The sequence below is a fragment of the Rhamphochromis sp. 'chilingali' genome, assembly GCF_963969265.1.
Source record: "Rhamphochromis sp. 'chilingali' genome assembly, chromosome: 5".
In the NCBI taxonomy this organism is placed as follows: Eukaryota; Metazoa; Chordata; class Actinopteri; order Cichliformes; family Cichlidae; genus Rhamphochromis; species Rhamphochromis sp. 'chilingali'.
Genome location: NC_137932.1, coordinates 7,091,267 through 7,115,506, shown reverse-complemented (window position 1 = coordinate 7,115,506; position 24,240 = coordinate 7,091,267). Strand labels below are relative to the sequence as shown.

General features: G+C 39.8%; 3 protein-coding genes across 5 annotated transcripts; 1 reads left to right on the top strand and 2 right to left on the bottom strand.

Moving 5' to 3' along the window:
• Positions 1 to 3,038: 3,038 nt before the first annotated feature.
• On the bottom strand, positions 3,039 to 4,265 carry cenpw (centromere protein W). The gene is made up of 3 exons (XM_080883417.1): positions 4,082 to 4,265; positions 3,888 to 4,001; positions 3,039 to 3,243 (listed from the first exon to the last, which is right to left on the bottom strand). The coding sequence occupies exons 1-3, from the start codon at positions 4,166 to 4,168 to the stop codon at positions 3,217 to 3,219; spliced, it is 228 nt and encodes a 75-aa protein (XP_080739543.1). The 5' UTR covers positions 4,169 to 4,265; the 3' UTR covers positions 3,039 to 3,216.
• Positions 4,266 to 5,050: 785 nt separating this feature from the next.
• On the top strand, positions 5,051 to 8,180 carry hddc2 (HD domain containing 2). The gene is made up of 6 exons (XM_080883640.1): positions 5,051 to 5,185; positions 5,561 to 5,682; positions 5,939 to 6,041; positions 6,113 to 6,181; positions 6,258 to 6,396; positions 6,471 to 8,180. The coding sequence occupies exons 1-6, from the start codon at positions 5,108 to 5,110 to the stop codon at positions 6,626 to 6,628; spliced, it is 669 nt and encodes a 222-aa protein (XP_080739766.1). The 5' UTR covers positions 5,051 to 5,107; the 3' UTR covers positions 6,629 to 8,180.
• Positions 8,181 to 9,450: 1,270 nt separating this feature from the next.
• On the bottom strand, positions 9,451 to 23,188 carry tpd52l1 (tpd52 like 1). 3 transcript variants are annotated; one of them, XM_080883637.1, is made up of 9 exons: positions 21,126 to 21,845; positions 17,701 to 17,721; positions 16,528 to 16,643; positions 16,272 to 16,420; positions 14,130 to 14,231; positions 12,054 to 12,068; positions 11,472 to 11,510; positions 10,955 to 11,015; positions 9,451 to 9,795 (listed from the first exon to the last, which is right to left on the bottom strand). In XM_080883637.1, exons 1-9 carry the CDS (start codon positions 21,220 to 21,222, stop codon positions 9,673 to 9,675), a joined length of 723 nt encoding a protein of 240 aa, XP_080739763.1. In that variant the 5' UTR covers positions 21,223 to 21,845; the 3' UTR covers positions 9,451 to 9,672. The 3 variants fall into 3 exon arrangements, with proteins under 3 accessions (XP_080739763.1, XP_080739765.1, XP_080739764.1); XM_080883639.1 differs by lacking the exons at positions 17,701 to 17,721; positions 21,126 to 21,845 and adding an exon at positions 23,055 to 23,188; XM_080883638.1 differs by lacking the exons at positions 11,472 to 11,510; positions 12,054 to 12,068 and having other exon boundaries at positions 21,126 to 21,843.
• Between the last annotated feature and the right edge of the window lie 1,052 nt (positions 23,189 to 24,240).

The window sequence follows — 24,240 nt, the reverse complement described above, 5'->3', positions numbered from 1 at the left end:
CCTGTTGGGTTGCACCTGCGCTCACATCACATCACAAAATAAAATGTATAAAATAACAAATAAAATAACATATGATAAAATAACGTGTTAAATGGGTGGAAATCCCTAGATCAATGTTTATATTAACACTCACGCATTGACTCTGTCGGCTATGTTTTGCCATGCATGCTCCCTTTCTTTTGCAGCTGTGGCTGTGTTACTTTTTTCCGCGGAATTTGCATGTTATCGGCATATGCTGCCATCAGAATTTCGGCCTCAAGCGCTGTGAAATACATTGACCGCGCCTTCTTTCCCTCCGTCTCCATGGTGACTCGCTTAATCTGTGCTCCGCTTATCAGGGCTTTATGTATCCTCGTCCGCGCGCTTCACTTGGGGTTGACGCAACTCCGCGTTGATTGAACTAATTGTTATCAGCCTTTCTGAAACCGAATATTCCGAGTTGGACAGTTCGGGGTTACTCAACCCTGCGTATCATTTTTCACTCTGAGTTTTCTAAACCGGCTTCCTGAAACAGGGCCCAGAACTCTAAAAAACTGAACCCAGAGTTAAAAAACTATTGTTTGATAAATTCTTACTCATCAAGTTAAAGATATACATGGTCATACTGAATACTCATTCCCTATGGTGTTAACACCCAGCTCAAACACATTTTTAAAGAAATAATCAAAAAAGTAATTTGCATATATGCCTTTAAATTTGCATAATATTTGCTACAGCTTTTGTCTTAAAAATGTCTTTATTTAGGTTTACCAGGCAAAGAAAAAAAATCACACTAATGAAGCCTCAAAAAGTCATGTCTCAAATATAATGCACTTGGCATCAAGGGGTTAAAATATGTTGAAAAAAAAGTTACAAATAAATATGTTTAGAAAAAGGTTTAACATGGTTCACATTTTGTCTGAGGTCAAATGTCATTTATACAACAAGTGCATGTTTTAATATTTTGTGCAGGGATTAGTTTCACATTTATCAGTGGCACAGAAAATGTCCTGCAGCAGTAGAATGGCAGTGATTCTATAACATTTTCATGCAGTTGCTACATCTGGTGATTATATTTGCTATATTATTTAGCAAATACAATCAAATTATCTGAACTTTATTATCTGTGTTAACAGTTCAGTAGGAAAGCGGTGAAATTTTTGCACAGGAATGAGAGATAGACACACAGGATGACAAAATTACAAACTGTAAATATAAACCAATCAGCAGCAACGTTAGGATTAAAACCACTGGCATAATAGAAGATCCTTAGGGTCATGTTTGAGTCTCTTTTGTTGTCAGGGAGATCCATGGCGGGTGGGAGTTGGTGTTGGTTTTGTGGCTTATCTCAGTGCATGGAGAACCTTGAAGTGTTTAAGGAATCCACAGCACTGGTGCATCTTTTTGTATGCATTAAACATTTTGCATTTCTCAGCCATTTTGAGCTTCTAACAAGCACAAACACAAAGTTTTCATCATTAAATGTGAAAGTATAATTTGCCCCATACTTGCCCCAGGCTCTTGTGTTGATTTTAGTCCCCAAAAGAGTAGTGTTCGAGTGAGGCATAAACTGAAGCACAGATGAACCTTGGAAATTAATAGCTAACATACAAGCATGTCCAGATGAAGATGTACACAAGCACTTTAATAAAGTTAGTCATATCCATCCACTTCAGTCATAACTGTCGGGCTGTATAGAAAAATCTGGCTTCTTTTAGATGAAAGAGTTTCTACTTGTTTTTAAATTAGAAGACATTAGTGCATAAATTCAACAACGGATGCTAAAGATGGAGCTGCAAGGCAGGAGGGGAAAATGTGCACACCTCATGTGCACATCTATGCAGAACATTTAAAAAGGAAATACATTGATGAACTTTCATGGTGCTATCACTTACTTTGTTTTTCTCTACCCTTTCCAGCTTTTGTTTGTTTGTTTATTTACTGTGTGTTATTTATGCTTTAAGGGCTGATTTATAGAACATTTCTATCCCAAAATTGTGGAAAAGTGATTAATTTCTTATGGTATCTTGTAATTGTTTGTTTACTTGCTTGCTTGCTTCTTTATTGGAAATGTATGCACATTTGTGCGTTTTTACACATAAGATACCTCATTTGTAGAGGTAAAAAGAATAGTTAAAATTAAAAGAAAAACAGAAAAACTGTAATATAAAAACAAACAAACAAACCAAACAGATTTTTTTTTGTGACAGGTGAACACACCTATCAGGACATACTTTTCTACATACATTTACAAATGTATGTATAAATATATATCTCCATATCTAGGGTAATATAACAAAGATAATAAAACATGATAAATTAACATGTCTTTTGCCTCATACATGAACAAAGTTGGTTATAATTAAGTTTATGTAAATGAGGCAAAATAAGTAGCCCCATATTTGGAGTATAAATCAGCCCATTCCAACTCATTTTTTCAAAAATGCTTAATTCCCACTCCTGACTCTTGGTTGTTGGGTGTTATGTAGATGACTTTGAACCCCCTCCCCCGCTATATCTGCTGTCAGGGTGCCGGTTGAGCAAACATGACACTCTTTTCATTAGTAACTTAGCAGATACTGTAAAAGAACAATCAGGCACTTTTACGACTTCAACCTTTTGGCTCACTATGAGGAACCCTGTAGTGACGTGGAACCAGTAGGATATCACTTCATCACACTAACACATGTAGTGTGAAGAAGTGAGGAATTTGAAGAATCATGGGTTATAATGGGAGAACAAAACAGATTCGAGAGAGCTCATCTGCACACATACAGCTTTTTAAAACCTTATTTTGGGATCAAGTCAGCAAACTTAATCAGGTCTTATCAGGACTGACTGGTGATTATGTATATGCAGGTTTGATGAATCACTGGCCACTGAAATTTAACTACATTTAGGTAGGGAGTGATTTAATTTGGCTTCCAAATGAATGCCCAAATAACTGCCTGCAGGCATTTCAATGTGGACTTTCTAAAAGAATTTGATCCCAAATGTTTTCAGATAAGAATAACAATTATTTTCTATATTTTAAGTTGTCATACATAAATTAGGCAGTGTAAAATTCATGAATGTTTAATACAGAACAATGAAAGGACAGTGTTTACTTGCACGGAAATACAATTTAAAAAAAAAACTCAAAAAAGGAATTTCAGATCAAAACAAGACATTAAAAATATGAAAGAATATTGCCACTGCCTTCCAAAATAATCTTTATGATGCTCTTCACCGTCTTCATCATCCTCTCGCCTTTTTCAATACTTTCTGTAAAGAAAGAACGGAAATATTTTAGAGTGAGCTCAATTTGACACAACACTGAAATTTCTAACTTCTGTACAGTACGTTTATAATATCTTTAATAATATGAAGAATAAGTGCCAGCATACTGAGGGAATAAAATTATGTCGGTTTTATGTAGTTTCAATTACAATGATTAAAAGAAAAACTTCGTAATGTAACAAGATGATAGCTGTTATTATTTTACAGTAGCAGAAACTACCTAGCGTGGAGCAATTCTTTAAAAGTCTTTGAAATGTTAACATGTGATTTGATTGTGTGTGCAGAGAAATAATGTTTGTTTGTTTATTTTAATATTAAATAATGTGTATTTTCTGCTGTAAGGGCTGATTTATGTATATAAGTTATTCAATCAAGACCCCTCCAATAAGGGAAAAAAACGTAGTTTACTCTTTTACATTTAGTGCTTTACAGTTATATACAGTGATGGAAATATTGAAAATAATTCAATCTCTAATTTTAAGGTTGTTTAGTTAAACGGAGAGACAGAACCAAACGATTAATCGGGAATCAATAGATTAACTAATGATTTACTAATGAATAGTAAATCTCTAATCACTGGTTGGTTACATGATTGTGTTGTTAATGCAGTTATGTGAACATAAACCGACCTTGGAGACTGCCCTGACGTGCTGAGCTCTGATCGTCGCAGATTTCTCCTCAAACGCTTTGGCCTTCGCCTCTTCAGCCAGGCTGTTCAGGAACAGCAGTGTCAGCAGTTCGATCTGAGCACACAGGAGCAAAAACCAGCTGTTATTTAGCGTCGCTCATCTACCGGTCAGCTGCGGACAAAGCGATAGCCTACCATCGCCTCTGACGCCGGCCTCACGTTTATGTTGCCCTTCGCCTTCGTTTTAATTGTACTTTTCAGTCTGGGCGCTTTGTTCAACATGTCGATGAAGTTTCTCTGTGAAACAAGAAAGGAACACCCCACGAAAAACGTTTGTTTACGTTTTCTAATCTCCCGCTTTGTTGACTTCCGGTGTAGATTCTTCTTCGTGGTCTTATAAGCCGTTTGCCTCCTTGCTTGTTTCATCCGCGCCATCTAGAGTTTTGTACTCATTACTGCGCAAAGCAGTAAATGCTTTCTCACCTTGTATTAACATACCAAAACATAAATAAATAAATAAATAAATAAATAAATAAATAAATAAATAAATAGATAAATAAATAAATAAAAATGCAGAAGATTTAAGGCAAACATGACAAAATATTAGGGTTGAAACTTAGATAAAAGTAAAAGTAACATGCACATGCAGGAAATCTTATAATTTGATGTTCACCTGTCACAATTTTTTTACCTCTACAAATTAGGTATCTTCTGTGTAAAAGCGCACAAATGTGGATACATTCTGAATAAAGAATCGATCAAGCAAGCAAGCAAACAAACAATTAAAAGATATCATAAGAAATGAATCACTTTTCCACCAATTTTGGGATACAAATCAGCCCTTACAGCATAAGTAGCACATTATTTAACAGTAAATAAACAAACAAACAAAAGATGGAAAGGGTAAAGAAAAACAAACTAAGTGATAGCACTTTGAAGGTTCATCAATGTATTTCCTTTTTTAAAATGTTCTGCATAGATGTGCAGATGATATTATATAATGTCCATAAATCTGCATAAACTCCTAAAACACAAACTGCAGGATTTTAAAGACCTGAATGTGTATTTTGAGGACAGGAGGAGAGGCAGTGCTTCCTGAATAAACAGATACAAGTGTGTCCTTCGACTCGGTATCTTTACGTTGTGTATGCTGCCATCCAGCGGCTGCTTTGCGCTATTACATCAGCAAACTCAGTCTTTCTGTATCCGGGTCGGCGGATCATGATGGCGGCCACCGCGGACAAAACAGCCGGCATGAGTAAAATGCTGCAGTTTATGAAACTTATCGGACAATTGAAAGTGAGTTATTATAGAAAGAGAACCAAGACACCTCTATGTTGTTATTGTAGATGTGTACATGTGATATGTTCCTGCAGCTTCGTGTGTTTTTTGCCACCAAACCTTTAGTGTACAGTATTTCCCCACAACGGAAAGCCAGAAAAATCTATCACCAGAAGCCAGAGATATATTATCTTTTAGGTCTGCTTACCCGCTTTACCTGCAAAAACAAACAAACAAAAAACTTAAAACTATTCCTACTTGCACTCACGACGAGTTATCAAACACAGTGAAGTCAGTATCTGCACACAGAGTGTCCCCCAAAAAACCCCCTGATGAACCAGTTATGAGACAGATATCTGCATGTGTGTCACTGATGGCTGATATTACTCGCAGAGGGTGCCGCGGACCGGCTGGGTGTACAGGAATGTGAAGAAGCCGGAGAGTGTGTCCGACCACATGTACCGCATGGCCATGATGTCTCTGACCATCACTGACCCCACAGTGGACAGGGACAGGTGGGTCCCATACACCTGAAAATCAGTTTTTACACCATTATCTAAAAGGAAAGCTGAAAAACATATAAATGTTCCTCTTTTTATGTGCTCTGGGTCTCTTCCTGTTAAAAGGGACGTCTTCCTTTCCGACATGGCGACAGCTGTCGCCATGTACTTGCTCATAGGAGATCACAAGGAATTGCTCTTTCATATTGCAAGGTTTTTAGCTTGCAGTATAAAGGACCTTGACTGTTGTTGTGAACTCTTGTGTCTCCAGGTGCATAAAGCTGGCTCTGGTTCACGACATGGCAGAGTGCATTGTGGGAGACATCGCGCCATCAGATAACATCAGCAAAGCAGAGAAACACAGGAGAGAAGAGGCAAGCGACTTCATCATAAAGGAGGCAAATACTAAACTTGGCTGTAGTTGTAACTTCTCCTTGCCTTTCAGGAAGCGATGAAGCAACTAACGAGTCTTCTTCCGGAGGCTCTCAGACAGGAAATCTACACACTGTGGGAAGTACGTCTCTGCAAACATGGCATTTGTTGCTTCCTGGCCATGTGCTTTATAATCGGGATGCTTTGTCCTTGTGCAGGAATATGAAACTCAGAGCAGCGCAGAGGCCCGGCTGGTGAAACAGTTTGACCAGCTGGAGATGATCCTGCAGGCGCACGAGTATGAGGAGCTGGAGGGAACACCAGGAAGACTGCAGGAGTTCTTTGACTCCACAGCCGGTACGTCTCCAGCACGTCTATCATAGCATTTACCCATTTTTCTACTCGCTCTGATCTTGCTGGGCTGTCTTTAGGTCGTTTCCACCACCCGGACGTTCTCCAGTTGGTCAGCTCTATGAACAAAGAGCGAGAAAGTCACATGACCAACACAGATGGCAGAAAGATGTCTGAGCCATCGCAGGCTGCTGATTCGGTGCCTGAAAAAGACCACACAACGTCACACGCTTCCTGACTGTAACACGCACACAGTGAACAGGACTTCTCAGGTAGACAGAGATGCCGGATTCAGACAAACAGTCTGTACAGGGACGCACAAGCTGTAATATTGTTTTTGTTTTTTTTGTCTAAATCACACCAGTTCATTGTTTTAGTCATTGTTTTATATGTTTTCAGTTTACACACATTATTGCGTATTTTAAACCAAGACAAAGTTAAAGCAAAGACTGAAGATTTGAAGTAGCAAATGACTTTTAAGGAACCGCTACGTTTACATATTATCTAGTAACGCCATTTCTTGATCTTGTATTTGTGACAGCTTGTGTTTTTCAGTTATTTGATATACATGTACATCTTTAGTGTTTGATACTTGAATGTGAATCAGGTATGAATCTAAAAAAGATGCGCTCACACTTGGCTCCTGAAAGTAAACTTAGAGGCTTCAAAACCCAAGTTTGGCATCACATTTATAACTGTGGCGAGGGCTCTCATCTTAACTAATTTGGTGCTTTAAACTTTTCACCTGTGCTGGTGTGATTAGATCTGTGATTGGCTGAACAAATAAGGTGGTGGAGTAGGTCTGATATCAGTTATTGTCAAAGATTCCTTCAGACTGATCTCAGTCGTTCTGCATTTTTAAATTAGACAGAAATTATCTGCAAACCTTCCACAGTCTCTGAGACGGACTGGCGGATGCGACTGTTTGCAGACAGCTTGCCTCCTAAAAGCTGACGTGTGCAATCATCGTGCAATCAAGCAGTTGCGTGTATGCAACACCTTCAAGCTTTGAGCAAGCATTTAATCACCTCAAGCTGCAGCTGGTTTAAGAAAATGAAAAAATCAATACCAGACACTGATTTCTTTATAGATGGAAGGAGGTTGTGGTCTTATTTTTATTCATGACTGAGCTCTTGGCTTGCTCTGAATTAGAAGGTAGCTTTGTCGAGCTAAGTGTGTCCAGTGATTTTCTTTTGAGCTGATTTAATATCAGTTTGCTCACCAAACGTTGTCTCGTTACGATTGTGCACAACAACACATGAATTGAGCTGTGGTTTGGGTAAGGCCTTGAAGGGGACTGGCGGCGGCTCCCGGGCCTGGCAGATCCTGGCAGAAGTGAAAGAATTGAAAAATGGCAGGTAGGATGGGGCATGAAAACAGCTTGCAGAACTGGGTGATCATATATAGATAAGAACAGGAAGTGGCGTGTTTAGAGACGTGGTCCTGGTTCTGAAATTCAGATACTTTAATGCAACAGTGTCGCTGCACCATTACATTGTAGTCCATAAATGATAGGTGTGTTTTAGAAACAATGCTGCAGATAAACGATTATTTTAGTATTCTGCAGGTATTAATGTTTGTTCTGTTTTCCTCATGCTTTTCCAGAGTGCTGTTGAAACTATAGAGTGACATCAGGTTTGGTTCAAACAATCTTTATTATACATACTAAAGTCATAAAAACAGTTATTGATCATTCACATACAGTGTTATTGTACATGATGGTCACAGTTATGTCTTTTTGTGTTTATGCTGTAAAGACATTTATTACATAAAAGGTTTATTGAAATCAATTTTCCAAAGACAGAACAGAACGAGTTATTTTTAGTGAGTCTGTTTCTGTTTATGGATTTTATTGAATGTATTTCAAGGGCCAAGCATCTTCTCATGGGAGAGGACCAAAAACAAAAGTTTAACACATGGAAGAGAAAGTAAAAACTACAAAACACAAACGATTATTTACTGCAAATAATACAAAGACAAAGTAATGAGTTTGCCACACAGAGCAGATTTGAATAGTTGCAAAGATCATTCTCATCGTTTACGGCACCAACATTTTAGTTATAGTGACACTGAATTCAATTTTTCAGCGTTAAAATGTTCGTTAAAATCTGAGCTCATGTAGTTTCACTACATGCGTAACAGCATTCGCTGGATTAATGCGTCACATTTACAGCCAAGAATTGTGCTCCCGATGATACATCATGTCGCACTGATGCTTTTTCACATATACACCACTGCTTCCTGTAGTTGCTCTCACAGTTTGCATTTAGATATTCAAACAGACCCCAGCTGCAACTCCCAGCTGACTGCTGGCTGCGCCTCCCCAACCCCATGTGTATATCAGTACACTGAGTATATATCGTGAAATGCCGACGACAAAATGTTTTTAGATGCCACAGTGAAACCCGAGGAGCTAGATCTTCTGTAGTAGTGTAAAATCCTTTATACAAATGTCACCCAGGATGTTCAGGTTGATCGGTCACATTTTTACAGCATTAAGTAATAAAATTACTTAATTTTTTAAATCACAAACATATTTCTAGTAAAGATGTGAAACAGCAGTTTTCTGCTGTCCTAATAAAGAAAGGTAGCTGTTTTAAAACTCTCATACTGATGCGGTGTTGAACATCTACTGTCACTTTTTCCACTTGTCTTAAATTTACACATCTCACGGAGGAATCGGCCTTTTGTTTTGTGTCTGGGGAAACCCAGCTGTGATCTGACAGCCGAGTGAACTACATGAGCACAAATGTGCCAAATAGAAGAAGAAGAAAGTACCAGCTCGATATGCGGGGTTTAGGTTCAGTCTGTCTCCTGAAGTTGATGTGTAATCAGCTCAGACTCGTTTCATGTCGTGTTTCAGGTCATTTAAGGCCTATCTGCTAGCTGCTCCTCCCCAACCCCATCTCATCAACATCTGTGGTGTAACGTGGTTAGGAAACCTCTGGAGGACAGATGGCATTCATCAAATCCACTAAAAACCCTTCAACACTATAAATAGAAGGAAAACATTATAGGCTCCTTGCTCTCATTAGTCCCCGTATCATATGAGGTTTAGAGTTGATCTTTTAAAATAAAAGAAGACGACTGCAGCCTTAGGGGTCATTTTGGGTAAATGTAATTATTTAGGTTTTAAGACAATCTGTATTCTGCAAAAGCGCCTTGACACTAAGGATCAAAAGGTGTTGTGCACTGTTTCAGTCAGAGCTTTGAGTTAAAGTGCTGCGACACATCGGCAGCGGAGTTCCCGTTTAAGCCCTGGCTCGTGGTCCGGGTGGAGCCTTAACACTGCCTCTCAGAGCTGTCCATCAAGTTGTTGGTGGGCGTGTCCTGTGAGCTGGCGTGCGCTGCGGATGACAGGACGTCCTCAAAGCTGCCCCCACTCCCGGTGCCGCCAACCTTTGTCTGGGACAAGAAACAAAGGCACAAAAGTGTCACTGAAGCTGTCGTTCTTGTTCTGTGGTGCTACAGAGTCGACTCAAGGTGGCAGACTTTTACAAAGACTGAAGCTGTCGGGCATTTGCAGGGCGTGTACATGGAAACAGGAGTCATTTCACCAGCTTTTGTTCCAACTTTGCCGACCACCACAGCAGATTTCAAATCAAATAATCAACATGTGATTAAAGTACAGATATTCAACTTTGATTCAAAATGCCATTAACTGTTTAAGAATTTACATTTTCAGAGGCTCATAAAGTAACTGGACAAACTAACAAATTTGTATAACCCGTGAACATCACCACATCCTGGATAACTTTGAGATGCTCTGGTGGGCCTTTACACTTTGAAACTTCAGCTATTGTGTCTGCTTTGTTTGTCATTAAATAAGGGAACACGAGTCACCTGATTACAGAACCGCTTGTCAGTGAATTTTCCAGTTACTTTTCAGCCACTGTTTGTAATTCATGAACCGTTAATGCAGCTGTTTTGTAAAGCCTCTTGAATTAAAGCTGAAAGTCTGCACTTCAATCACAGCTTTATTGTTTGATTTAAAATCCTCTGTGATGGTGTACAGCGGAAAAAATACAAAAATTGTGTCTTAGGCCAAGAAATCATGTACCAAACTGATCATTTACATCACATTTAAAGCATCCATACATGAATGAGTGAAAATGTGCTTTCAGTCAATTTGAAAACCAAAACTCTTAATGTAAACCTCTCTGGTGATCTAGTCGGGTAAAAACAGGGTCAGTTTCACAGCTTACTAACCCATAAATGTTGCTTCCTAGTACACTCCTCTGGACTCTTAGGACTTGTTTTGGTATCACTATAAATGTCAGTAATCAGTGGGTTCCCTGTCAGAGTGTAGGCTCATAATTACACACTAATTATAGTACTTTGTTTTATGCGTCAGTACTTAGAAGCTGCAACCTGACCAGCTTCTTTATGTGCAGCGTTCACATGAAATAGTTTTTAGTTTATCTTGAAAAACATTCAAAAGTGCCCCTAAATGCCTCGGATTAAGTGAGACTACTTTTAAGGCAAACACACTCTGTTTGAGGCTTTTCACATGTTATCACTTTATAATGCTAAATCTCTCTCTCACACACACACACATGGTTACCTTGATAGTGGAAACTGTGTTCTCAACTTTCTCTTCAAAAGACCTGAAGCTGGGAGAGTTTCTGTGAAAAAGGGAGGGAAAGATTATTAAAAAATAAACCACATTTTGCTGTCTTATCACATGAGCACACAATTATTTGTGAAATCCTCTTCTGAAATAGAAGAAGCTACTTTTGGCAGCGCCCTTATTCAAAAAGGGGTCATGTCTGATTTGTAAAATATTCTGAAATAACACAATGGGGGTTTTTTGGTACTGCAACACAAAAAAGTCAAAATGACCTGAAGAAGTGAGCATGTGGAAAAAAACACACCAGGTATTTTTCCAGGTGTGTCAGGGTCAGAGTGCCTTTAACTAAATACAAAGCAGTGCAAGCGTTGCATTAACTCCTAAAGACTGCACAGGATTTTTTTGTGTTAATACACAAAAACTTCAAATTTTAAATGATCATCTCACATATAAACATCTCTCTCTCACTCACACACACACAAAGACACGCACAAAAGCACAGAGTGGTTACCTCATAGCGGGCATGCTCATAGAGTGTTTGATAGAGTAACTGTCCCCGGAGAGCGTGGTGAGAGAAGAGTTAATGATTAACACAGGTTACACGCACTCACCAAACCAGAAACAAAGCCAAGAGTCAGAGCAGTGCTTAGCTGTTCTGTCCTGATGCTGTGCATGTGCAGAGTGTGACAGAGGATTACGTACAGGAAAGCAGTTACATGTCAAAAGATATGCAAGCAAGGAATTAGCAGCAGCCACTCCAGAGTTTCTCGTGTATTTTCATTAATCTCTCTTCAATAGATTTATTAAATAAAGCTATTAATTTAAAACTGAAAAATCCAATGTGGTCCTAAATTTGTTTTTTATTAGCTTAGCTTTAGCACTCTCTGCACAGGGAAGTGCAGCCACTCATGTGACTCAGTCAGGAAGACAGTTTCTCTCCCCGAAAACAAAACTGATGTGATTCTGGGCTCAGACCAGAACCTGACTGAGTCCATACTGTGCTGTCCAGTTAGTGCTATCAGCTGATCTGACTGAGATCTACTCACTGCAACAGACTCCTTACTTTGATAAAATCTACTGTGTGGCTCCTTACCCTATGGAGTTGGATCTTAGGAAGCATGAAAAAAGACGGAAAAACATTTTAGGATACTTGGACAAGCCGATGTCAGCATTACAGTCACACTCTGTCAAATTCACTTTACCAAACATTAATATCAATACAAAACTATTTAACTACAAAAGGCAAACTACCACTACTACACTTATTTTAGGTAACACAAGTAACCAACTCTTTGAAACTTGACTCTTAAAACATGTGTAAACAATCTGTGTTAGAAGAAGAAAACAGAAGAAGAACAAGGGAAACAGTGTCACAGTGACTGGAAACCCAGCTGTGGAACTCGGTTGACAAACAACAGTGTAAATCATCTTTGTAACTGTGTTACAGACTGACTTGATTTGACAGTTTGTTTCTATTAATCTACCTGTAACGTGATTTTCTGTAGGTTGTGGGTTGCTTTTTTTGGCGTCATTGGTCAGTGTTAATTGCACAGCATTAACACATGTTATACCAGACAGGCAGCTCCTATTCATATTTGCATGAACATTTTGTGGCACATCCAGTATTTATAGTTCATTACTAAATGTTGCAAGTTAAACCTTTCAACATTTTTTTGTTAATGATCATGATAGATAGATAGATAGATAGATATCCACAGCAAAAATATTCGAATAAGTTCATGCCCACACAAACCAAACCTGTGTAGAGTGTGAGAACATACCTCCGTGGGAACAGTAACTCTAGACCAAACATGCTGGAATATACCAAAGATAATAAGTTGTTGCTTTTCTGCAATTGATATCCTCAAAAAAGGATACATTAAATTACACAGGGAAGTACTGAAAGTATAGTATAATTTTAATTGTATAATTAGAATAGTATAAAAAGTATATAAGTACAGTATTGGTATAGAATAATTAAGTGTAATTGTGCTTCCCCTAAAGCCAAAGAAAGCCAAACTGTCTGCAGAAAAGACTTCTGATTGATTTCACCACTATTACATTATTAATATGAACTATTATTATTATGAAGCACTAGCAACATGGGCCTGGTGACATTGTGATGTCCTCACTGGGCTTTTGGTTCCTAACCTTCAAAAGCTTTTTTTGTTTTCACCTGCACATCCTGGAAATACTTTCTGCATCACCATTGCGCTGTCACGCAGTCATCTGTGCACATTTAACACAGGGACACATGCTTTCCTGCAAAACACCCCAACATTGTGTGTGTGTGTGTGTGTGTGTGTGTATCCGTCTCTCAAACAGAGCAATGCAGACTGTCAGCTCAACAACAACAGAAAGTGACCGAGGGAGACAGCTGCTGCCTCGAGCCCTTTGACTCAGAAAGCAGCTTAGTGCTTCTTACATAATCTGATGCTGCCTTGAACTGTTTAGACCAAGAGTCAAAACTCTGCTGTCTGAGACACAGAGATGGGTAGCACAGATAGAAAGTGTCACCGAGCTGGTTAAAAGTGGAGGCGCACGCGGGGCAGATGGGTTCAACCGGAATGCTTGTGTAAGTTACACAGATGAGCCGATAATGGAGCTTTAAGATGATCAAGTGCCTGCAACGGGCACATTTAAATGGTATCTTTTGTGAGCTACAAGCACACATGAACAACATTTAAAGACTGAATGGTGAAAAAGTTCAAAGACTAAAGCAATTAATGGGATCAATCCATGTGTTTAGACAAAGGAAGCCTGGTTTAATACAAGATGCTCTTGACCTGTCAGCAGAACTACTAGCACAGCTTTTATTAAGATAAAATCCACTTTTAGACAAACAATGACTGAAAACCTTCACAAACAAGGGCTTCGATTCATTAGCACATATTCCTCTGCAGAAGGACGACATTTATCACACTATTTGGCGAACATGCTTCACTGAAGAGGCAAGATGACTTTAGACATTTGAAACAGTTTATCTAATCTATGTTTAAAACAGTTTGCAGATCGGGTGTCACAGAAGGCAACGCCATGTGTCCACAGAACAACCAAATTCATTGGGTGACTGTGGCCACACGGTTTGCATACAACTACTGTCACTGTTAAAGCTGTTTGGCAAGTGTGAAGCAGGAAATTCAATGAACATGTGACCATCAGTCTGTACCTCATATCTCCAATCTTCCTGGTGATGGTGCTGCCGAGCGTGCTGAAGGCTGCCGAGGTTTTCTGTCCCGCTGTGGAAAGCGTCTCTGATGTCTTCTTGTAGCTGCCAAAAACCCCCAAAACAAAACACACAAAGGTGCGTGCAGTGAAAGATAAAGATGCATACACAACACAGGCTTGTTCGGAGAAAACAAAAGCATGAACATGCTGTAATTAAAACTTGCACTACTGAGGTTTTACAGGAGCAAATGGAATAAGTCACAGTTCATGTTGGGTGATTCCTTTAGCTGATAATTCATATGTGCAATTATTTTTACAAAGCCTCACTTCAATCACTGGTAATAAAAATAACCATCTAGCTTATTTTGAAATTATTTGTTAGCGTTAAGTAAAAAGGCGAACACATCACTTTAAGGCCCTACTTTGCTTTTTTGTATTGTAGAAATTTGACATGAATTTATGTTGGGCCTGTTTGCTTCCAGATCGTCTATCACAGCTTCTCGCATGTCTGTGTTGCCCAGTTTCTCTAACACCACACATTGCTGTGGTCACCCTGGTTCATTATAGATGAGGATGGAGTCTGTGTGTAAGGTGATCTTCGGTGAAAAGTGTAACTGGATAAGAAAGCTGGCCTTCAGAGACTATCCTCTTGCTCTTCTTTGTCTCTTGCTGTCTGGATAAAAGCTCAGTGCTGACCATCTGATCAGAAAATTTGATTGTTTCTCTGGAGACAGAGACACTAAAAGATCTTACATAAACAACATTTTGGAGATGAGAAGATGGCTCTTTAGCTTAGTATTCCCATCAAGAGACTTACCAAGTATCTTTGGAGCTAACTATTATCACCTGGTCTTGTACAGATAAATGAAAAATTAAAAGGAAAACCCAACACAATAGTATTTGGGTTCCTGCTAAGGTGTTAGGTTAATACATGCTGCCAGAACAGCTTCAGTCTGTCCTAGCATGTCTCTGAAGGTCTAGTGAAGGGATAAAAATAATTCTTATAGAAAACATTCCCGATCACAGTGATAAGGAACGCAGTGTAACAAGCACTGGATTCACATGAGATGTGGTGACTGGGCACGATTCACTACTTTTCATTTTATCCAACCATCTGGATGTTATCTTTGAAAAAAAAAAACACTCCTTTTGAGATAGAAATGTAGGATCACTGGGTAAATTTGATCACTTTGCACTTAACTGCTAAACCATCATGTTTTTCCATCCGTTAACTATCCCTGCTTGTCCTACAAGCCTGAGTCGATCGCAGTGCCATGCATGCAGAGCATTACAGAACCACCAGATCTTCTTACTATGGAGGTCGAGGCTTTCTGTTTTCCTTTTAATTTGTCACCCTCTGAGATTTTTTGGAAAGAACAGAAAACCAGCACATTTCCCCAAACTCCAATCTATTCCTATTAATCTTTAAATAAGATCAACTCCTGCAGATCTGCATGAACATCAAAGCCCCGGTAAAATCAAACCTAAAACCTGCAGGGCTGCACGTTTTGTACCATTTCATTCACTATTAGGTTGGTAGATAGTTGTACACTTTTTAAAGCACACAGTTGAAATCAATATTTCTTTAAGGGAATTTTTTTTTCAGAAATACACCGACAACTTCTCTTTAAAAAAAAGAGAAGTACACAAACAATAAATGTTTCCTGTTACAGGTAGGGAAGTGACATTTAAAAGAAAATCATAGTACAGTACAATGACTTCCAGCTGCTAAAGGGAACATGTACTACTAATTGTGCACTGAGGACAACCATAGCCTTCAGCACTGGGTGATGTGTTTTGATCAGGTTTATGGTGTCTGTTACAGTGAGCACAACAAAGATAACAAATCACACACATGCTGTGCAGCCAGGAGCAGAACATTATGTTTTTTTAATTAGCTTTTTGATATCTGGCACTCGTTTTGGATAGTCAATGCTGGCTGTTAAGAAGAGAGAAACCTGCTCTTTGTGTGATTACTTTGAGTGTGTCCTATGAAGGGCATCAGTGTTTACAGCTAACATAAAAGCCATTCTGCCGTGTACACTTCGAAACACACACCTTATTAAGCACACAAATTCTTTCTTTGTTTCTTAGCTGTGTGATGTAGCCTCTCTCTCTCACACACACACACACTGTAACTTACGCTACTGAGCTCTGCATGTCGTGCCAGCCTCTGCTGAAGTTGGTTTTGAGCTCGCTCAGAGGAGTGATGCCCAGTTTCTGTTTGAGCTCCGCATGCTGCTTCTCTTTGGAAGACAAAACCTGCCTCAGTGTGCCGATCTCCTCTTCCAGCTGGACATGCACAGAAAGACACAGCTTCTAAAGTGACTTCATAGACCGAGATAAAAAAGTCATCATCCTAATGCTAAAGATATATTTGTGTTCTTGTGTGTGTTTACTTTAGCTAACTCTTGCTGAATCTCCTCCCTCTCTTCCTCCGTCATGGAGGCGCTCAGGTTGACGTCTGACACAAAGTCTTCATCAGCCTCTCTCAGTGGCTCCGAATCTAGAAAACCTGTGTGAAACACACACAAAGGCACCATAAATGCACTTTAGCGTGTCCATGTGTGACCTTAAAACTGACGACACCCTAATGACAAGGTGTGAATTCAACATTTCAAGGTGAAAATCTGGTCTCTGACCACCAGTAAATCTGTACTTGGCGCCGATTTATTTCCTGGTATTGTTACTTGTTTTGTTGCCATCGTGTATTTTTAAATGAGCCATGTCAGAGACAATCTGGCATCCATGCCTCATTCTGCCTTTTTCTGCTTCATTGTTTTTTTTGACTCTGCTTTTTCCACGTTTTCTGTGTCTGTCTCCATCTCTGATCGTGTCTCTGACAGTTATGTAATCTGAGGCTGCAGCCTGTAGTGCCCTAATCTGGCTTAACTGATGTGGATTATCGTGCTTAAACTCTGCTGACCAACACCACGGGCAAACACAAACACTAACGCACACTCAAACAAGATGGGTTGAGACTTCGGGGAGGAGAGCAAATTTTAAGTTGCAGTGATTGATTTTCAGTTTTGTAGCAAATGAAAAACATGCGCTTGGGGAAAAGCGTTGAATTGAGATTAAAGACATTATGTAAAACCTCCGCTTGCTTACAAGAGCAGCATCGCAGCCGTCTGCCCAACTTACGAGCTATAAGAAATGAAATATGATTAGACAGGACAGAACACACACATAATTCAGATACACAAACAGAATGAAACAACTACAGTAAATGACGCTTTCTGATTAGCAATGTTTATTTACCTTTTAATTCTATTGAAATAATAGTTGCAGAGAGGTGCAAACACCCAAAATAAAGCATGAGCTGAAGGTGAACTCGCTTAGACTATTTTAGTATGATCCGTCTTATACTGTTGCACCATTTGCTTTTATGATATTTGTAAAGGGCTTAACAGCAGCACACAGTACCAGGAAACAGCAGGAGGGCAGTGTACACACAACGCAAGAAAGGTAAATACACGCAAGTCGTGTGTCAATGAACACTTAAAGTTATCCCTTTAAATGCTGACTCAGACGCCATTTCGACAGGATGGAAGTAAAACGTTTTCACGTACCTGCGGTGAGGTGTCTCCTCTCTTGATGTGGCCGCATTATAAGACAGGTGAGGGGACAGTGAGGTTAGTAAAGACTAATGTACTGCACTGTGTCGCCACTCTCCACTGACTGTAGTGGCTACTTTAACATATCAGCAGTTCAGTTCTTTGAAAACTAAGGTTAAAGGGGACACAGCAGCAGCTCATGCAGCAAACTCACACACAAAAACAGCGTACAGCACGAAACTCAAGCACAGCTTGCAGCAGTTCAGTCCGTTGCAGGTCTTTCTACAGTAAAGAGCTTTTTCTGCTAACATTACACAGCAGGAGGACAATGAGATTTTAAACCCCTGCGGTTTCAATAGAAGCTTTTCATGTCTGTCTTAAGTGCACTCAGAAAGCAGTGTCCCTGTTTACACAGCCTTAAAAAGCCAGGCAGAGCCCCGGTTTAGATATTTTCTACCAGAGTTGGTAAAGCTTGGGAAACAAAACACTACACAACACAACACACCATCTCTGCTGAAGTTCGTCTGCAAGGTACAGATTATGTTTTCTTTTCAAAGTGCTTTTGAATATAAAGGTAAAAACCACTGCAAGGTAGCTATGAATGACCACATTTGAGTGCTGTTCTTTACTTGTTAGCTGATGATTTTTGCAATTTTTTGGCTAACCTTGATTTCCTTTTAGCTAACTTTTTTTTAAAGACCTAAGCTATGTCTGTCTGTCCAAAACCTTTGAGGTCCACCAAAATATTGCTTTAGCTAAGAAATACCCTGGTTAAGAGTAGTTATAAGGCATCTTATGCCTTTATTTGACAGTGAAATATAGATAAGAGTGAAAGGGGAATAACCTGCAGAAAGGTTAATGTTCATTGGGTAAAATCAAACAGACAGACATTGAAAACAAGATTCAGTGTAAGATCAGGTACTGACAATCTCAATTTCCCAGGTCTTCACACAGGTCTAGAGACCAGTTGGGGATCCTCAAACAAGCAGTGGTTGCAAAGGAAAAATGTGTATTCTCTGACTGGCTGGCAAGTGGTTGCTGGCAGTCGCTAGCAAGAAACTGGTTTCAAAGAAACGGTGCTACTGCAGTAGAGGCGATGATTGGTCGCCTTCAAAGTAAAAGTTTTGCGATAATACACAGCATTTGATTTCTCCGTGTCTAATTGCTGTCACACTTTTTCAAATGTTGCTGAAGCTCGGTGGTTTGTTAGCAAGTGTTTGCAGGCAAGTCTGTGTCTTCCATGCAAACTACAGTGGACGGTGACAACCTGCTAGTGACAAAAGCAATCACAAGCAAGTTTTAGCTGTGGGACGTTCTCCGCGACTGACTTCACCTGGCAACAGCAACCAGTTCAGAAAAACACATTTCCCTAGCAACCAGAGGTTGCCAGGTGTCAAAAACTGGTCTCTAGGCCTGTGTGACTGACACTTTTTAATTAAACAGGAGCAGTGGGCCACTAGAAATGTGCAGGCAACATCTAACAACGAGAAGATTAAACTTTGTGAAAAGTTACAATGCTAATTTCATGTTGTTTTTATAATACAATATACAATATACAATATAAAAACTATGTTCTACAACAAAAAAAACTTTTGATTGAACACTTAACATATTGTAGACACTTGGTAACAGAAAGAAAATAAATTCCCCAAAAAATTGCAGAAATTTGGATTTATTAAATTTATCTGATTGGTTAATTGTTTGATTGCATTTTCCTTGTTGCTGCTGTTAGGCTGAGTGTGGTCTATATTTGAGACTAAATGCAAACTGTATTATATACAGTGGGGTCTGTGTGTTTGCTTTTTAATTATAACCGCTAGGGATACATCCCATGTGAAATTCTAGATGGCTATTATGTTAACGTGACACGAGTGATAAACAACAGTCACTGCCACCTCTGAGTGCATTCTCATTTGAGGACACCACAAAAATCATGTATCGGCAGATACAAATAATTCAATCGTTACTGAGATAAAAGACTGAATTTAGTTTTTAATAGCTTTGTCACAGATCAGATTGCCTGATGCTTACCATGTTGCTTGTGCCAACAGAAGCCCTAGGGGTAGCTGTAGGTTTAAATGTTCAGCCAAAGTGAATGACTGATCTAATCTACAGGCTCTATATCTACATCCCTTGTCACCTGTGCTGTCCAGCTGCATATCCCAAGCAGTGGACGTGGCCCAGGTGTCAGACACTGATGTGTGACCCCACCGGCTGTCCCCTGAGGGTGAAGTTTTACCCCATTCTGTCAGGTTTTCCCCATTTTGGACGACGGAGGTAAAACCATATGAGCTTTTCCTAAGGGACTCCTCATCAGAGGGGTAAAGCTTACCTTGATTCAAACCTGAGTAAAGTCACAGTTTAAAACATGTTCAGTACCTGAGGAAAACAGAATTTTTAATTTTGCAAGCAATTAGTTCTTATTTAATATTTTAGCTTAAGGAAGGGGAAAAAGGCAAAAGTGGGAAAGCTCACAGGCTGTGAAACTGCCTGTAAGCATACAGGAAGTTCCTGCAGACAGAACAGAGTGCTTACTGGTTTAAGGGAAACACAGGAATGTGAGTAATTTCATACTAAGGAAATCATCCTATCAGTCAGCAACATCTCATATAACTGCCAACGTTTTTTGCTAGTGGTTTTACGTATACAGTATATCCCTCAAATGGTTTGCACTGTAACAGAATTGCATTTTCTTCCAAAACTGATGAAAGACGTCGAAACTTCACCCAGCAGACACAATGTTAGCATTTACAAGGTTTCATAAAACCTATGGAGGCTTTTTAAAGGAGACAGCTGCATGTGGTGGAAGAAAACACAATTGGTGAGAGCTGAGAGTGTTAAATGAAACGGTAACGTTGTGTACCGCGATACCGAAACAATCCACCGAAGATGTTAAAATGCTCTGAAGGGCTGAGGTGGACCATAATTTTCTGTAGCTATGAGCAAAAACCTGTCATATTACACGTAGTATATCTTTTTCTGTTCTATTGCAGAAACATTTCGTGTGGTTTAAATGCATTCCCACATATACATTCATATTTCAGGTCTTTGAAAAAATAGATTATTTGTGATTTAACAGGTATCATGCACTCAAATCAGCCTGATCACTGCTGCTTTGGGTAAAGTTATATCAAATTCAATGAAAGGAATGACTTTCCCTTCAATTTAAGGAATAAAATTCCAGTCTTTTTGTCTTTTTACTTGTTGGTTTATTCACACAGACCAAACTCACTCATCTGACTGTTCATTAAATCAACACTGAATAACAGAAGGGCAATAAGTGCTCCAGTAATTCCTATAGACAGGCACCTTTAAACATTCTGCACCTTTACTGCTTCAGCATTGCTCAGAGCACCACTGCATGACATGGTTTTATGCTTTTTGTGATTCAGGGTGGATTTACGGGTTTCTTTTGCTTTACTGGGAGAGTTGAGTCTTACCCTGCTCTCCCTCGTGTATGGCTGAATCAACCCATTCCTCTCCGGGGCCCATGCTGCCCCAGTCCACCACTGATCCACTCAGAACACTAGAGTACATCTCTGCAGCGGAGCAAGGCAGCAGGGTGAGGGGACACAAGAAATCCGGTTATACATGCAAACATGGAGACTTCTCCTCCCTGACAGCTGTAGTTAGGCCCAGCTCAGTGCAGGAACAGGAAACCTGACTTTTGACCCTATGTGCCACTGATATGAACTTCTCCGAGCTCTTTAAACATGATGTAGCTCCTTCTTATTATTTAGAGACCCAGACCAAGAAGAAATCAGTGCCACAGAGGGTTCACAACGGGATCTTGTATAACTTTGAAACAATCCAGAAAGAATATCTGAAGCTATTAGGCAATACAAGCTCCCTTCTTGCAGATGAAATCTCATTACACCACACTCCAGCACTACAGGAGGAAGTTGGCCAGGATAAGGCCAGTTTCACTTACAATATGTCCCTCTGGTTCCACATTTTGACAATGAGGCAAAGCTGACTGGCAAAAACAGTTTTTCCAGGGAAGAAAAAGATCACGTACTTGGGTGGAAAAACACTGAGCATACATTTTAATCTAAAAAGCATGTTTTATGGTAATAAAGAAGAATAATTTCCTCAGAGGTGGGTCTTATACAGCAACATGTGTGATTTTAGCTACTCAAAGCAGGTCATACCAGACTGTGAGGGTCTTTTAGCACTAACACTGATTTATGTCATAGGGTGCTCAGAAGAAAATTGTCTCCTTCTTTACTGTCCATTCTGTGTCTCCTCCCTCCCCCTGCTTTTTTGTGGGGGTGAAATACCTTTGGTCACAAGATTACCATTCGGCCCAGCGGTCATGTGGCTATGCTAAATCAGAGGCTTGGGGATGGTCATACGGCTGAAAAAATTAATTAAAGCTGGCAAACAGTAGATACTGCACATAACATTTACAGCAGTTAACACAAAAAAATCCCTGTTCCAGACATTACAGCTGCTTGTACATGGGTAACCATGAAATATAACCAAAAGTATTGCTTTATAAAAAACAAATAAGTTGATTATAAAGTTCATATTCCCATATCAGAGTCTTTTCCCCCCTTTTTCCTCCCTCTCTAAGCCTTTCCGGCTTCCTGTTAGCTGTAACAGGTACCTATTTAGAATCAGACTGCAAAAGAATGCAATTACCTACCTGAATAAGCAATCCTTTATATCCCACACAAGCAGAGCTACTGCTCGAGCTCCAGCTTTCATTTTCACAATTCATTTGGTCTGAGCAGTCAGTCAACGTTATTTATCTATAGCTTGGAGTCACTCTGTACTCTAAAAACAACACAGATTCTTTGCACTGCTGTAGAAAACGAAAGCAATGCGTCTTCTGTAAAGCCTTTTGCAGCAGTGATTTTATCTCCTGCAGTACCTGCAGCAGACCAAAGCGCAAAGGTAGTGGACAGGGGAAGGATGGAGGGGGGCTAAGCCAATTCCTGAGGTGAATAGAAAGCATTCTGGCTTTGCAGAACTTCCACAAATAGCCTGAAAGTCACCACATAGAGGGGGTAAACAGTAGCCAGCCCAGGATTTGGTCAGGAGTTTCCATGTCGTCTTACAGTGTGCGTGCGTGTGTGTGCATGAAGCTTCTTAACTGTTGCACTGCTTCTTAAAAACGCAGCACCCTCAACAAACAGTCTTTACACTGAAGGCGCCATGCAGCAACAGATGAAGCTGACATAAGCAGCAGCAGATGCTCCGCTTTATACACTTCCCCCCCCCTCTTCTCCATTCCCACAGCGACGTCATAACAGTGGCGCGTGCAACACTCAAGTTCAACTCATTATCAGATCAACTGGAAACAAAAAGTAACGCTGCGGATTCAGTTATCCCGGTCTGAGAGGTAAGAAACGGCACTCACTCACCTTGCTGCCTGGTTTCCATGAGCGACGCACAGGTGAGCTTCACAACAAATAATAATAAAAAAAACGCGCTCTGAGTCAACAAGGATCGGCCGCACGGGCAGCTGCACCGCTCCTCGGGTCAGTCCGTGTGTCAAGTTTCCTTGGATGTCACGCGCGCTGGGCCAGTTCCCGGGCGGAGCCTGCAGCGCGAGCCAATGAGCGCGCGCAGTTTTAATGTAGTTAATTTGCTCCGTGCACAGGAAGCTGCGCTCGGTGGACACAACGAAGATGCCACAGCGACAAAGGTCCAGAAAATAAATGTGTTTGTTGGAGGTGGAGAAATATTTTCATTTTCATTATTAAAAAACAAACAAACCGGAACATAAAAATACAAATAAAGAGATAAAAATAAGGTAAATATTTAAATGTAACCATCTTGGATGTTGTGAGCTACTAGTACATATAAAGTAGTGCATGTACTACACCTCTGCACTGTTTGTGCACTTAATATTTCACTCATGTCTAATTGTACATTTTTTAATCGATTTCATTTTGTGCTGTAATTTAATTATATTTATTCATGTAATTTTTTCTAATGTATTTTTATTCCCGTGTTTAACACTTTGGTCAGTGGTTTCTGTTTTTAAAGTACTTAAGTAAAGTAAATAAGGTTGGCTTTGCTCTTACTGGTGTGTTTGTACCACTCCTGACACGACTACTCACACTTCAGTTGAACACTAAATAAGCCACTTACACTTAATGTTATTACTTGTTTTTAAGCCATTAATGAATCTGCCATTTTTTTTTCAGAATTCATTACACCGCTGTTTTAGTGTCTACTTGTTCATAGGAAATAATGAGGTTTTGGCCTTAGACTGCCCATGGTTATGTTGGCTTCACCTCCTCTGGTGCACTTATGACCCCTGCTGACATAAAACTGCAGTCACAGCCGTGCTTACACGAATACACAGACTGTAGCCACTTAAACACCCTGTCAAACAGACCTCAGAAAGAGCTGCATAACTGAGAGAGGCCTCCACTTTATCTACGAACAAAGAAGCAGAGTGTTTCGGTGATGCGTTAATATAAAAAAGAATCAGGCAAACCGGGGCATTTTGGCATTTGACTTACTTTACTTTATTCTCCGTTAATAAAGCAAATGTTCAGGAGAAAACAGTGTTTGTGCCTGGCTAAGTGAGCAACAATA